This window comes from Spodoptera frugiperda, chromosome 18 (assembly GCF_023101765.2).
Source record: "Spodoptera frugiperda isolate SF20-4 chromosome 18, AGI-APGP_CSIRO_Sfru_2.0, whole genome shotgun sequence".
NCBI lineage: Eukaryota > Metazoa > Arthropoda > Insecta > Lepidoptera > Noctuidae > Spodoptera > Spodoptera frugiperda.
In genome coordinates this window covers 8,153,919-8,170,053 of record NC_064229.1, presented here as the reverse complement: position 1 = coordinate 8,170,053, position 16,135 = coordinate 8,153,919, and the positions used below count along the sequence as shown (strand labels likewise).

At 35.9% G+C, this 16,135-nt stretch overlaps 1 protein-coding gene and 3 non-coding genes across 4 annotated transcripts; all 4 read left to right on the top strand.

Annotated features, from left to right (window-relative positions):
• The first annotated feature begins 6,146 nt into the window (after positions 1 to 6,146).
• On the top strand, positions 6,147 to 6,218 carry Trnaa-ugc (transfer RNA alanine (anticodon UGC)). The gene has a single exon. It is a non-coding gene; the product is annotated as a tRNA-Ala (tRNA).
• A 1,521-nt stretch (positions 6,219 to 7,739) lies between these two features.
• Positions 7,740 to 7,811, top strand: Trnaa-ugc (transfer RNA alanine (anticodon UGC)). Its single transcript has one exon. It is a non-coding gene; the product is annotated as a tRNA-Ala (tRNA).
• A 5,102-nt stretch (positions 7,812 to 12,913) lies between these two features.
• On the top strand, positions 12,914 to 14,156 carry LOC118277787 (uncharacterized oxidoreductase TM_0325). The gene has a single exon (XM_035596712.2). It carries the CDS (start codon positions 13,031 to 13,033, stop codon positions 13,790 to 13,792), a length of 762 nt encoding a protein of 253 aa, XP_035452605.1. The 5' UTR covers positions 12,914 to 13,030; the 3' UTR covers positions 13,793 to 14,156.
• A 1,847-nt stretch (positions 14,157 to 16,003) lies between these two features.
• Positions 16,004 to 16,075, top strand: Trnaa-ugc (transfer RNA alanine (anticodon UGC)). Its single transcript has one exon. It is a non-coding gene; the product is annotated as a tRNA-Ala (tRNA).
• Positions 16,076 to 16,135: the final 60 nt, after the last annotated feature.

Sequence of the window (16,135 nt, the reverse complement as noted above, 5' to 3'; positions counted from 1 at the left end):
TTACAAAGAAATGAAGTTGAGATGTTGGTGAAGCCGTTGCCGTCCGCGCCGGCCACGTCTCGGGTCCGTCACGTACCCGGATCGATGCCGGGACGTGACGCCGTCCGACGCCGGTTTACGTCCCTTTAAGTACCGCGTAAACCCCATAAAGTTGTTTAAGTGCATACTGTATACTTGTTTATACTAAATATAGTTAGTTCATGGTGAAATAATGTATTTCTCAATAGGCATGTTTCCTACTAGTCATATTCAATACTTTTTTCGAAACGTCAAAAACTATATTTTCTATGAACTTTGTATGATATACTCTATTATGACGTCATAAGTTTTTGACGTCAAACTGCAGACCTATTTCTACAAAAATTTGCTAAAAAAAATCGAAAATTAAGTAGATTATCAACTGATCCGGAGCTGCGGACTACCTAGCGGGTTTACCGGAGCTCCGGGTCGAAAAGCAGGAGAAGGAACGGGGTGGTTTTTAGTCAGTAAGAGACTGACACTCCCTCTCGCCTTGCCCAAGGCGGGAGAAGTCATTGGATGATTTTCCCCCTCAAAAAAGAAAAAAAAAAAGTAGATTATCAAATGTTATCGGCTTTCTCACGTAACTGTTTGACGAGGAACTCGACTAGTTTCAATCCATGCTGGAGGCTCATATTCATGAGCAGCATCCCGCGACACACGACGTGGTGATTGTGTGTATATGTACTCCTATTGGCTGTAGTGTGATATTTTATGACTGCTGATAGAAGCTAGTAATCTAGATATAGACTAATAAATAAAATTGGAGTGTATGTTTGTAATACTGATATAATCGCTTTTTACTACATGCAAACTATTAAATATACTTGTGATACATACAACATTTTTCACAATTTTTGTCTGTCTGTTTGTTTGTTCCGGCTAATCTCTGAAATGGCTGGATCGATTTTGACGGAAATTAATTGGCAGGTAGCTGATGTACTAAGGAGTAACATGGACTACTTTCATTATAGAAAACGAAGTCACAAATTCCGTAATTCACGCGAGCGAAGCTGCGGGCATCAGCTAGTCACATCGTAAATTAAATCAACATATCAACTCAAAATCAACATGTCCTACTTCTGGACAAAGGCCACTTTCGATATAGGATGCGCAGGAGAGAGTAATGGTCTGATTGGCCATTTCCGACTTATAATTCTTTGGATTCTTCACACTGCAATTTATGATAATGGAGTTTAAATAAAGTTAGCAAGGGTATAAAAAGAAATCAACAAATTGTGGCACATGGTACCTAGTATTTGGTATATTGGTACTGGTTAGGTTTTGAACTATCTCTAGATGCGGGCACCGCAAAGGTGTCACCCTACCAATTGCTAGATCGTCGATTGATGTCCTCGATCGACATCGGTCAAAGCTAATCGTTTAGTGTAGTAGCTCTAATTGAATAACTGACACCAATTGACCAACCAATCACTCAATAGCCAAACGATTGGTCTGCTAAATGACAGAATCTGTCGATCGATGTCGACTATTCCATTCTGTATCGTTCAACCAGAGGTCGATTGATGTGGTAATTGGTAACACCCTGACCTCTGAGCCACTGCGACACTTTATCTATTCATTAGACAATACCTAGGAATACCTACCACGTTATTACAGAAAATCTACCTATAGGTAGGTAGGAAGGTAAGCAGTTTTTTATGGTATAAGCCCGTAAATGAGCAGACGGATCACCTGATGTTAAGCAATCGCTGCCGCCCATGGACACTTGAAACACCAGAGGCGTTACAAATGCGTTGCCGGCCTTTTGAGGGTTAGGAATTTAAGGGTTGTTTGGGAATCGGGGATTGAAAAGATTGGGAAAGGGGGTAATTGGGCCTCCGGTAACCTCACTCACACAACGAAACACAACGCAATTGCGGGTATTATTTGACTAAAAAGTAGATATAAATTACCTAATCCTGAAGTACCTACACTAATTGCCATCCTATTACATGTGCATAACCCAACACTTAATACTCACAACCACTTTTATTCAATCCAGAAATCAAACTCAGGACCTTTTGTCCGCATAAGTGACCATAGTCCTTGACCGATGGTCACCCCTATTAAGAAATAAGGTCAATAAATCCGATAGCAGCTGCATAATTCGCATTGAATGGACATGTCGAGGTGGCCCGTTTGTTAATGGGATCGTGTCCTGTGACTCAGGATGCGAGTTCGTACCCAGCGAGTACCTATGTGACCTCTGACGTCATACGTACTCTTCGAGTTTACCAGGACTTGGACGCCTCTGACTGACGGTGAAGGAAAACATCGTGAGGAAACCTGGACCCTAGTGGTCTGCAATCGCCAACCCGCATTGAGCAAGCGTGGTGATTAATGCTCAGAAAATCTTCTCAGATTGAGGAGATGCCTCATATATTACCTTGGGGTTTGTTCTTTTGTTTTCTGTTTAATGAGTAGAAAAAAGTTAGTGAAATTGTTGGAAAAATGTATGTGAGGTATCAGTTTCGCCTTTATTGGGGTTTTGGTGGTCCTTGCAAGGTATACGGAGTCAGGAAAATGGTTGCAAGAAATGTTACAAATTACAAAAAGTAGGAGCCATACTGCGGCCATACTATGTATGTTTCACCGATGCAACATTTATGCATGCGAAAAAAAATTTCTTAACTTATGCCACATTAATATTATTGGTCGTTAGTACGATTGACGAGCAAAAGCAAGGGGTCTCGGGTTCGATTTCCGGGTCGGGCAAAATAATATTCGATTATTTTTTTCGTTTTTAATTTTGAAAAATATTTCAGTAATAGCATAAGGTCTGGTTTAATGTACGATGTATTACCGTGCATGGGATTCATGACCTGATCACCTGACATGATCACACAACTCTGGTGATGAAAACTGGGTGTTACATTGTAAACCATATTAGATCACCTCTGCCTACGACTTCGGGGATTAAAAGGTTTAACAATATATATTAGCAACATGGCGGAAAATATTAAAATTTGTTATAAAACAAGATATTAAAGCCAGATATTACGTTGCAAACAGGCGTCTGAAAGTTTTTCATTACTAATCACGGAGCGCACCGCGCCTACTGCGGCCATCATTCCAGTCACGTCGCAGCTACGTGGCGCCATCTATACATCCCTCGCGTCGAGTTTACACGAAAATAATACGTTTTTCCTGCCTATTTCCGAGTTTTTCGTGTTACGTTTTTTTTTTTTCAAGTTGAAATAGCTTCATTGTAAAGTTGTTTTAATACGATTTTGTGGGACAATGAGAAAGTACCTAACATTCTGGCGTGCGGGATTATCAGACCAAATAAAATCAAAGTCAAAATCAAAGCATTTATTTCAATCAATCATTAATAAGTCACTTTTGAAACGTCAAATTGAATTGTCCGTCAGTCTGTTCAACAGTGAAGCTAGGTGCTCGTTCCAAAGTGTAGCTTCGAATGGAGATGAACGAGCAAGAAACTCCAATAGTGCCTATCAGTGCCATGAGTACCGTTTAATATTGTCGCATCTTAAAAATACTAAAGATATTATGTGTACTTATAGCAATAATCATAATCATAACATCACTCTTGGAACACCTAACCTTGGTTTCCAAACTACAATGACCTTCAAGAAAACATCGTACGCCTCCTCACAAGATTGACGACGCACTTGTGTTATGTTGGTTCAGTAGGCGGCACTGCTTGCTTACCATCAAGTCAAACATCTCGTTTATTTCCTATTCCATAAAAAATAAACTATATTAATTATGCAAGAACTTTACCCCTGTGTTTTTCAAATCATCCTATGTATTTTCCCGCCTTGGGCGAGGCGAAAGGGAATGTCAGACGTAACGAGCTGGAGCCCCGGTAAGCCCGCTAGGTAGTCCGCAGCTCCTGATCAGGAATCAGCCCAACTTGGCCCCATCTGTGGTGGTCTGATATTTTATTTTGTATTATGAAAACAGTTGCAATTGTAGAAAAGTAACACATATCTGAACTACATAATGTTCGATTTAACGATTTACAGCAAATCAGTACAGTACATACATATTGCATAAAATTGTATGCAGAAGGTTACTGACTGGCTTATTTTGAGTAGAAAATTCAAGCCTAAATCTTATTTTTACCCAAAACACAACAAAATTATTCCTTCAGCTCGCAATATTAAGATCAGTTCCTACGAAAATTTCGCTCGCTTCCGTTCAATATGTGCGGGGTACAGTGATCAACGCAAGTTGCCTAGTATGCCGGTCACGCGCGCCTACGTGCGAGTCTCGCACTGAATTACCGACTGTACACATCCATATATTTGAGTATAGACGCCGCAAGATTTAGCCGAATCTTTGCTATTATTACGTAAATCGGGAAATATTTAGTTCGTAATGAATTTATGGAGTTATTCTTAGTTATGATGGTGATATTGTTTTCTGAGTTTATGACGTACGAGTATGACTTTTTGATTTTGTATCCTGAAAGCACTGAAAGAGTATGTCTAGCCAGCTGCTGTGCAATGTATAGCGATTTCAATTCCGCAGGTGTGGTGCGCATGTGACATTGTGTGTTTATAAACGCACCGAGAGCATAGGACGAAGTGTGGAGCAACACTGTGTCATTCAGTGCTTACCTAGTACACCAGCTTAAAACCTAGTTTCAATTTGTAGAATCCATATTACGCTGGTACACACGGGTGATGCTAATCGCTTACCATCAGGTGAACCGTCTACTCTTTTTCCCTGTTCCATAAAAAAATAAATGCAAAACCAACCCTGGTCTTTAACAAAAATAACACACCAACAATTTGATTAAACTATGTAATACAAATACATTGTCACATTTAATTGATTTCAAGACTATTAGTGTTACCCAATATTAAAATAATTAAAAGCAATAAACATAGCCTGAGGGCCACAACTCCAAACGTTCTTATTATTTCAATCATTTATTCCAAATAAATTATAAATAGGATCATATTTATAATTTGACTCTGACTTTGACAATGAGAAAGACTGATCAAGAAAAAAAAACCTCGAGTTTTCTAAAACAAACGAAACGCATATTGATTAGTTCTTTTTTTGAATTAATTACTTATTGATAATAAGTACCACAAGATGAATAAAATACTTAATCTACCAAGTTCCCTAGAAATCTACTAAGAATTTTCTTTACTAAGATTTTCCTTTAACATTTAGCAAAACTTTATCCAGGAGTCGAATCTCGGATTTTTTTTTGTTCTCCCACTCGACTACTTTATATAATAAGATTATCGACCAACCAAATATCAAAATTTGATATTAACAGCAATAATTATAAGCAAGAACGCCAGTAAATCATTACCACGCCGTCAGGGGGTTAACTCATGGCATTCTTGTGTCGCCATAAAAATATCTTCACGCTTCAATGAGGGATTTAACCCTGGATATAGCTTTATGGTAATTTCCTATATTAAATATGTTATCTGCGTATTAAATAGACGATTTCAGTCGGTCATTGAACTTTTATTTTAAGATGGTTGGCCATTTACAACTGAAATAAGCAACCGATCTTAATCCAAAATGTCCTGTAAATTAACATTGATTTTTGACAAAAACTGAGATCTAATTTCGGTAAAACTACTGATTTTATTAATAGGGGGAATCAGGGTAATTATATCTGCGGACTGCCTAGTGGGTTACCAGGCCCAAAATGTGGTGGTTTTAATCAGTAAAAGTCTGACACTTCCTCTCGCCTCGTCTAAGGTGGGAGAAGTCATTGGATGATTTTCCAACAACAATTTTCTAAAAGAAAACTACATAAAGATTTTTATTTTCAAAATAGAATACTTTGGCTGTTATACATGTATATTTTTCTTATTACATTACATTTAGGTACACATATTTTAATATTGACTTTGCTAATGAGTATCAGGTGTTTTAATTCGTTTTCTTGTCACAGTACAATGACTTCATTAAATTATTTAAACAATACGAAACTATACGGCTTTGTTTACACATTAGAATCTACGAGAAGAAATCGGTAGATAAGACAGAGGTTTCATTAATCGATTTTGAATTTTATTACAAAAGGATATAAGGTCAGAATTGTATTAAATTTTTTAATGACTTAGCGATCGTGTTTTGTTTTTATTACTGTGTAATTGTAGAACTATTTCAGTTTATAAGTATATGGGGATGTAGCTCAGTGGTAGAGCGTTCGCTTTGCATGTGAAAGGCCCCGGGTTCGATCCCCGGCATCTCCAAATTCATTTATGTCTTTGTATTAACGTTAATTAGCTTGGAATCCACTTGACACTTTTAGTCCAAAATATAGTCTGTTTTGTTGTATAATGACTTAACAAATTTTAAATGAATCCGATATTTCATGTAGCATTTTCAATAAGCTTCTTATAACAAAATCTCTCTCGTCTTTGGTCTTTCCTAGATAAACGTAAGAATGACTTAATTATTGTTTTGGTATACTTCATCTTGTTCTATTATTGTACTGAGCTCTGAGCACAATGAGGCTGCTTAATGCAATTCTCTCAACCCCCCCTCCCCTCTCATATCTCCCTTAAAGACTGACAACGCACCTGTAACTCATTTACTATTGCGGATGTCCTTGGGTGGCGTTGATCACTTACCATTAGGTCATCAGTCTACTTTTTGCCCTACAAAACACGAACTTTGAATCCATGCAAATCCGTCCAGCCGGTCTCGATGTATCGATATCTAAATGGTGTAATGAGTTTAATTTGAAACAGTGATATAGATCTGTAGGTACATACATACATAGATAATTAAAAAAAATAATACTTACATGGTCATAGTACATTCTTTATCTGTGTAAAACTGGTATTGGAAGGCCAAGGTTCTTAAAACAGCCACCACGAGGTTGTGCGGCTGATGGATCCATTCTTCATCTAGGTGGGAAGCCACTTGAAGAAGTTACGCATTTTAGATATCTTGGGAGCAACATTGGACATGACAATACCTTGGCTACAGAGATACCCTCTCGTATTGCAAATGCTGCTGCAAATTTTGGGCGGCTCAATGCCCGTGTCTGGAGATCTCATGACTTAAGGCTAGAGACAAAGATTAGTGTCTATAAGGCACTAATCTTACCTGTACTTTTATACGGCGCAGAAACTTGGTGTCTCTATAAATCAGACATAAAGAAACTTGACACGTTTCACTTAAGATGTCTTAGATCCATTCTTAACATCAAATGGATGGATCGAATCCCTAATACCGAGGTTCTGCGTCGTGCCGCAATACATGGCATGGAAGCTTTACTCATGCGGCGCCAGCTCGGGTGGTGTGGGCACATCCTTCGCATGAAAGAAAACCGTTTGCCCAAAAAGGTCTTTTACTCTGAGATGTTGGAGGGCAAACGAAAGCATGGCGGTCAACATCTCCATTATAAGGATGTGCTGAAGAGGCATCTCAACGCATGCGAAGGAATGGGAGAGGCTTGCTATTCACCGACAGTCTTGGCGCATTGCTGTCTGTGAAAATGTTAAAGCGTACGAAAATAGCGGCTAGATACGTTAGACGTAAAGCGTCAACTGCGTAAAGACCGACCTAAGCCCTCCTATATTTACACATACAACTCTGCCGGCCAGCTTTACTGCTCTAATTGTGATCGAATTTTTAAAACTAAGTTCGGTCTGGCCAGTCATATCAGGGCCCACGACAGGAAATAGCTTATATAAGGTCACCGTTACCGAAATCGGTAAGAAGGACTATATATTGGAAGGCCATATTTGCGCGACAGTGTTCATGGGGATGTAGCTCAGTGGTAGAGCGTTCGCTTTGCATGTGAAAGGCCCCGGGTTCGATCCCCGGCATCTCCAAACTTTTTGCTATTGCTACAATTATTTCTTATACGAAAAAGGGAAATTATTAAGTCCAATTTAATTTAGCAGTAAATATTTTTAGTGTTATTATTTTACTGCACTATTTTTATGTTGACTGATTATTTCGCGATAACATACTAAACGCAAGGAGAACGCGTTACGTTATTATGTAACATAATTATAAATGTGTTTTTTTTTTCAAAGTACTTACCTACCAACTAGGTAATCAGAAACCTCCAGAGCTTCCCTTTATCACAGATTTAAAAATAAAAATGTTTTTTGTTTTTGCGCGGCGTATTATATACTACTTGCAACATAATTATTATTCTGTTACTATCAGACCTTAGTATTGTCAGAACAAAACCTTTTTCTTGGACGTAGCACGTCCTGTGCCATAATCAACTTTAAAAACAAATCTTGTAAGCAAATAAAAAGCTAATCAAAAGCCATAAACAGTTTGACAGTAAAACAAAGATGGCCGCTTGATGGCTGTTCATTTGTGGATAGATTGACAATGTCGGTGCGTGGCCGTAAAGTGTAGAATTAGTGTTGGAGCAACCCGAATTAGCTGTAAAAACTTTTTTACAATCGACACCGGGGGTCTAGTTTAGTGATGTGGGGAAACATGTGTCGATGTTTTTATACCTGTGTAAGACAAAAACTAAAACTATAAACTGTACTTTTCTAAAAGGATTTTATAAGTTTAATCGTGAAAAAATATGATGATTAATTTATTATAATCTAATTTTAAAATTATGAAATTACTAAAATAAACACTACTAAATTCGACAAGGTATTTTTCTTTTTTGCCAGCACATTGTTGAGCATAGTAAAACACAATATTTTAAAATTCTTTATTTTATTCACCAATATTTTATTAAGTATTCCCTAAACTCGGTCACAAACGAATGAGAATTACTTGACATGTAGCAGCAAAAAAAACAGACTATCGACATAAAACGTTATCGAGCGGCCCCATCACTACAAAGCAATAACTCTTGGCCGCACCTAATTTGCATTTCTTTATTGGATCGCGGCGGAATTGAGAAAAATTCTCTCGCGCTCTGTTTTAATTACAAATTGTATATTATTTACATTTAATTTAAGGACCCTCGACAATTTCGAATTTAACAAATTCCTTTTACAATTTACGTGTTTACTTACTATTTAAATGTTGGCAATTAAACGAAGAAATACTAATTATCTGCAATATTAAAAAAATAGTAGAAAGGCGCTTTCTGGCGTTATTTAGAGCCGTTTTAAGTTTTAAAAAATATTGAACTCATTAAAGGTGTAACTAATTTTATATAAAATGTGACAAAATTACCAACATAAACACTAACTACTTACTTTAAAGCAACTAACCGCCGTACTCAGAGTCATTTAATGTTTACTTAACCCAGTCTTTAGCAACTGTTTTCGGGACAAAATCGTTACTAAGGAATAGTTGAACTAGTCATTAAATGTCTCCGAGTATGGCGGTAAATGGATTACCTAAATATTCCTTAATTTTTTCACTAGATTTTACAAAAGAAATCATCAAAATATTTTCCTTTTTTATGTCTAACAGAAGAGACAACAAATACTAGCAAACTCAAATCACTTATACAAGAACCATTTACCTGCCCTCTTAAATATTCTTAACAATTAACACCCAAAACATTTTCAATACCCCAATATCCGTACTTACATTGGCCGGCAATTTTCTGATTACGCGATATATCAGCGGGACCATGCTATACATCGCGCTAACTGCGCCATGCTTTGCGAAGCCACATTAAGCTGAATGTTTTATACTAACGCCGCGGCTTGAAATAAAGTCTGCCTGTAAAGATCTATCGCTGTCAATCCGCTGAGAGATTGAGCCCATTTGAAGAAAATAGGGTGATAGTATTTTTATTTAGGTAGGTAGGTACTTATGTTTGAAATTTTAAAACCTTTTTTGGGTTGAAAATTATTAGATCGTTTGATTTTGTATAACAATCATAATAGGGTAGATGAAAGTCCGTCTTGTAGATTATTTTAAAACATTAGACACGTATTTTTTATTTTCTTACGGAAACAAATACTTTCGAAGATATATCGATTTGAAATATCGCGTGACGTGACTTCTATGTGCATTTTATACGTAGAAATGATTTATCTAAGTATTGTTATCTTATAGTCATACCTATATTTTGTCATAACCTAAGTGACGGACGAAATAAATTTTTAATTTTTATTCCCCGTCATCATCCCTATTACCTACGTAGTTAACTCCTAAAAGGTATAACTGTAACTGTAATACTAGTTACAGAAAGAAAACAAAAAACATTTCTCACTCGGGAAACTAAAATCCCAACCAATGTAACATTTTTCAAAGCAACAATATTTATGGGCGTCCAATTGAATTTCACACTTGATTTGATTTTGGAGCCGCTTGAAAAATCCTTTACGGTTACCAACCGAACGAAACACATCTGTCAAATAATGGCGGGAAAACAGACCGCGGTATTGCCAACCTAAACGAAGGGTCGCCGTGTGTCAAATAGAAAATAGTTATTTATGGCCACCATTCACAAATTGCATTTCGAGGCCGAATTGATATATTGGAATGTTTTATATGTAAATGTTGTCCTAAGACGAATGGCTTGGCCCAGAAACGGATATCGCATGATTTAGTTTCTACATTTAATGCAGGTTTAAATTGTTTTTCCTAGGCTCCTAGCTTAATAAATATGTAAACATAGGCAGTATCTACGGACATACTATTTATTTAGTTAAGATACTATTTGGGCTGTCGAATTTAGGTAATAGGAGAATAAATAATAGCGTATACTTTTTAAATCAATAAACAGGAGTAGAAAAAAATCTGGGTTAATTTAACAAGGCAATGACATAACTAATTAAAATCTTATCAAAACGTTGTTTTGTGAATTAAAGCCACATCTAGTTATTTTAGAGATTGACGTGTAAAAGTGTTATCTTGTTACCAATTTGCAAAAATAAATATAATTTCTCATTTATAAGATTCACTACAAATTAGAAAAAAATAACACGCTCAATGTAAACACTGTATTATCTATAGCTTGTTCCAAACACAAATACCGGAACAACAATTTAAAATATAATAAAAAAAGAGAAATAAACAATAGAACAACATTTAATTTTGCATAGAGCCGCGGTCACGTTTGTGGCCGATAGTTTAGTTTCTGTAAATCATTATGTCAACTGAGGTCAGCCTGGGGGCACACGAGCCAATCCGTTATTCACGATAAATGACAACATGGATTTATGTATCAATAGGAACCTGGATTAGTTGGGGAAATGTCCTTCGTGGAGGTCCTGTGAGTACGGTAAGGGGAATTGTAAGCTATGAGCTATGAATTTGATAATAAAATATTAAATCATGTATTATCATCTTATATTAAAATACATACCTACCTAATTGTTATATTTCAAGATTTTAAAAGAACAAGAGTACCTTAATAGTTAAGTATATTAAATAATGAATTGTAAACCAAAGTATCTAATATGACTATTTTCTCTCAGCATCTCACTAATATTATAACAATGAAAGTTTTGTTGTTTAGAAGTTTGTCCGTCAATCACGCTGAAACTACTGAATGAATTTTAATATATGTACAGACAAAGTATGAGCTGGTTTGGGTGATAGGATACTTTTTATCCCACGGGAACGCGGGCGAAGACGTTGGCAGAATCTAATGCCTAATATAGGATGCGGCACAGGTTTAAGATGCGCGCACAACGCACATAAAATTAAACGCCTTTTGTAAAAATTATAAAATATTTACCGTTTAAGAGACTTGCTGCGTACATCTTCAAAAGCCTCTAAATATGTATTAAAATCTAATTAACTAGGCATACCTATTACAGCACATAATAGTTTTCAATATATTGTATTGTTATTCGTGTTTCGAAGTGCATTCTTGTGTATTTTTTTATTATGGTAAATGGACCGACCTACTTAAGAAGGGTCTCCTTATTAAATAAATAAATATTCCTTTCTGTCTATTTCTATATAGGCACAACCACATACATATTTTTACTTTTTAAATGGGTAGTTGCTTCTTAAAATTTAATTAATTAGATACCTACCTATAATTTTATTCAATTGTTATTAATTTTGTTGTGCATCGTATTTAGGTACCTATAGAGACTATAGACTATTTCTTCCGTTTTCTGCTAATTGTAGATAGTCTAGGCCAATAAATAAAATAACTAAAACTATAATTATAACTTTCGTAAGACATACTAAATTAATTAAATAATTTTATTATATTTTATTTAATTTTTTTCTTATTGTATCGACCAAAATATTAACGTCGTCATTCCATTTGAATAGATGTGCACAAACATGGAGAGGACAAAACCGCGATTTATTTACATCAGCAGTCAGCATCACGTGATCACGTGGTGTCGGCGGCGTTCAATCTGCGCCTGCGCGGTGGCTGTCAGTTTACTTCTGTGTTGCCCGCTTATGGATAATTCTACTATTTTGGTATTAGCACATCTATTATTTTATTAAGTAACAGGTCTAGTAGCATATTAAATGAATTTAAACCGATGTCGTGCACGAATATATTGTAGGTAATTCATGGCATTTATTTAACCTTTGTTCCCTTAAATGTAAACAGGGTGCACATTTTCTTGTTGACACATTGATAATTATATTCCTGGCCCCATAAAATAGAGGCACCGTCTTTTGTCAATATTTTTTTTTAATTGAAGAATTGTTAATTTATGTAAAAGAGTTTGATGTTATTCTTTTTGAACTAGGTAAGTAATGCTTAAATCCTAAATAAACCTATATACTGGGTAAGTTGTGCCTGTACCTATCTGCATGATGTGAAAATAAAATATCACACATTTTTATTATACCTAAACTAAATTAACAAAGATACTTACATATTTTGCGCTTGCGTATTTTAATATTTAAGTAGGCAACTTCACTTCACCATCTTATTTTCTTAAAATTTTTAGATACATCTTTTAAGAACGGCATTAACAATTTATTAATATATTGTTACTAACGACAACAAACATTATCTAAACTTGTGAATACTTTTATAAGTAGTAGGTATTTACAAAATACCTACTAGCAACATTCCATATCAGTTTGGTTTACGCAAGCGCGTCAACTCGACGCTTGTCCGCGCACTCAAACAGCTGTTCGGCCTTGAGTTAATAAACACAATCCAAACAAACGAAACAACATGGACTTTAGCGACAAAGTGTTCCTAATTACCGGGGCCAGCTCCGGCCTTGGGGCCGCAACAGCCATTTATTTATCAAAACTGTCAGCAAAACTCGCCCTGGTCGGCCGCAAAGAAACAAACCTCAGAAGAATAGCTCTATACTGCGAGAAAAGTAAAGGAATAAAACCTCTTACAATTACCGCCGACGTCACAGAAGACCTTGATGCTGAAAGAATAATAAATGAAACAATAGAACACTTTGGAAAACTAGACGTTTTAGTGAACAACGCCGGAGTTATCGGAATGGGAGGCATCAAGAATTCGTCAATGGAAACTTATGATAAAGTTATGAACACAAACATGAGATCTGTGTACCATTTGACGATGCTCGCGACACCGCATCTCATTCAGAGCAAGGGTTGTATTGTAAACACTTCCTGCATTTCAAGTTCAAAGCCCAGTACGATGGCCTTAGCCTACAACATATCGAAGGCCGCATTAGATCACTTCACTAAATGTGTTGCGTTAGAGTTAGCGCCAGATGGCGTTAGGGTCAACTCAGTGAACCCAGGATTTGTGAAAACTAACCTGCTGAAAGGTATTGGATTGAGCGAGGAACAACTGGCTTTGTTTGTCGCCAATGTGGTCGGCAACATGCCTCTGAAGAAAGCAGTGGAAGGCGATGAAGTTGCCGCCCTGATTGCGTTCTTGGCCAGTGATAAAGCAAAGAGTATTACTGGTTCATCTTACATTATAGATGGCGGTAGCTTATTACGCTAGAAATGTAATTTAATTGAATCAATTTATACTGAAAACTTGTAATGTATTAATTTACTAGATTATTGGTAAATGCCGCATTTAATCATGTCTCGTATTTAAACCTATTTCTATTGTAACTAGGTTTATTTTGTAACCTATCTCGATGTCATAAGTAACTCCCAATTCATTATTAAAATAATGAACTCCAATGTAATCTCTGAGATTATTGCTTATGTTATAATGCCTAGTCAAAATGCCTATCGTTATACAAATCTATTTTAAGTATATTTAACTTAACATTGTATAAAAATATATTCTTGTTATGATTTATTAATAAATAAAAAAGTATTTTAGAAATGTTTAATAAAGTTTTAATTTCAACCCACCCTTGTATTTTATTTACTTGCAAAGTGCAATGACAAGCAAACATATCGTACCTATATACATTAAAAATAAAGTACCATTGCGTTATCTTAATCTGCAATAAGAATCAAGTTTTTATGAAAACAAATGTAATAAATATTCAGTATGTCGTATACCAGTATGATCATTTTCCCGTCAATCTGAATTCTGATCAATAAGTAAAGCTTCAGTGAGTTGACTAAAATGGCACGTGCTATTACCTAGTAATGGATCCTGAGAGATTTTAGATAAAGACCCTCTAGCGAGACTGCAAAACATTACGTCAAAAACCACTACCACGAGTTTCTCATTTACAATAGGTACTAGGATTTTTTTTCTTCTCTAGTAATATTTTCTGATTTATTTCGTTGCGGGATCCTAGACATGTATCTGAGCCGCGCCAAACTTGTGTTCCGATGATCTACTGTAGATTCTGGCTTACAGGAGTTGCAGCGGTTTTGGGAGGACGTGGTGGGATTGTCCTATTCAAAAAAAAATAGTAGGACCATAATTATCTTGATGCTTGCATGGGTAAGCTAGATTAGATAGCCGGCCTCATCTAGTTATTTAAGAGATTGACGTGTAAAAGAGTTACATTGTAACCTATTTGCAAAAAAATAAATATCATTTATCATATCATCATCATATCATATCATTTATCATAGAGATCAGATTTGTTTAAAATATGAAAAAACTCACATTTGAGAAAAAATCACTGTAGACTACAATACAACTGCATTTAATCATGTAGATAACGCCAGAGCAAGCGATAAGTAAATAGGAATCAGATTTGGAAACGATTTCCATTGAATAAACTTCGTATTGAAATTGTCCTGTCAAAAAGAAACCTGTCATTATAAAAAAGTCTGAAAAGCAAATTTTCGCAAATTCACATCACCAAAAACTCACCCTGAAATCACACTACAACTCGAACAAATGAGAACCACTAGTAGACTACTCCTAGCCGACTACCCATCAGTTCCTGTATTATGAAAAGCCCAAACAAGGCTTATTGTTTTTCTTATTCAACAATCGCCTATCTTTATTGCTCTGGACTGCTAATTCCAACCGCATAAATATGTTTTGTAATTCAACGCAACGTAAGTAGACAACTCATGTCGGAATTTACGACACAAGTCATATGTTAGTAAATGGCTATGTTATTTGCAAGTCTGATTATAACTTTACCTTATAACATGACCACTTAAGATTCCAAAGGATAGTTGTACGTTTTTTTTTCAAAGTTTTACATACTTACCACATATTTCGTAATCGCACTCGCGGGTAAAAACTGTGGAAGTATATTTCAAGAAAGACTACATTGTTTTTGCTGTGTGTGGCCACATAAATATGTATTTTACGGTTGTCACTATCCAGGTTAGGTAGGTAGTAGATTTAATGCCTATCATTGGCAGAAAAAGCTTAGATCAATGACAACCACCTAAGGAGAATTCGTATGTATTCTTTATAGTTAATAATTTGTTTGATTTTGTACAACTTGACAATGGACATGACTCATAAGGGATTGAGCTTAAAAACGAATTGTAAAACTAATTAGGGTATAGGTAATAGCGGATTTGTATTTGTAAATTAAGACCTACTAATTTTCTGTGGACCTACCTTTACATGCAAATAAAGAATTTGAGTTTGATTTGAGTATCAACGCTAGGTAATCAGGTACCTCCTAAATAAAACTTAAATGGCTACCTTTTTCAAACGGATTATGTTGCAATTTATAAAAGTACACATATTATATTATGAATCGGCAAAAAAAGGATAATAAAGTGAATACAATACACAAGGTGCCGTATTTGGACCTAGGAACCACACGGGGATGTAGCTCAGTGGTAGAGCGTTCGCTTTGCATGTGAAAGGCCCCGGGTTCGATCCCCGGCATCTCCAAAACTACTTTTTGTCGTTTTTAGCTTTATTTGAGAAATATTGACAACCGTATGTGGTAAG

Coding starts and splice junctions, on each gene's coding strand:
- LOC118277787 (XM_035596712.2), top strand. CDS start 13,031: ATGGACTTTAGCGACAAAGTGTTCCTAATTACCGGGGCCAGCTCCGGC.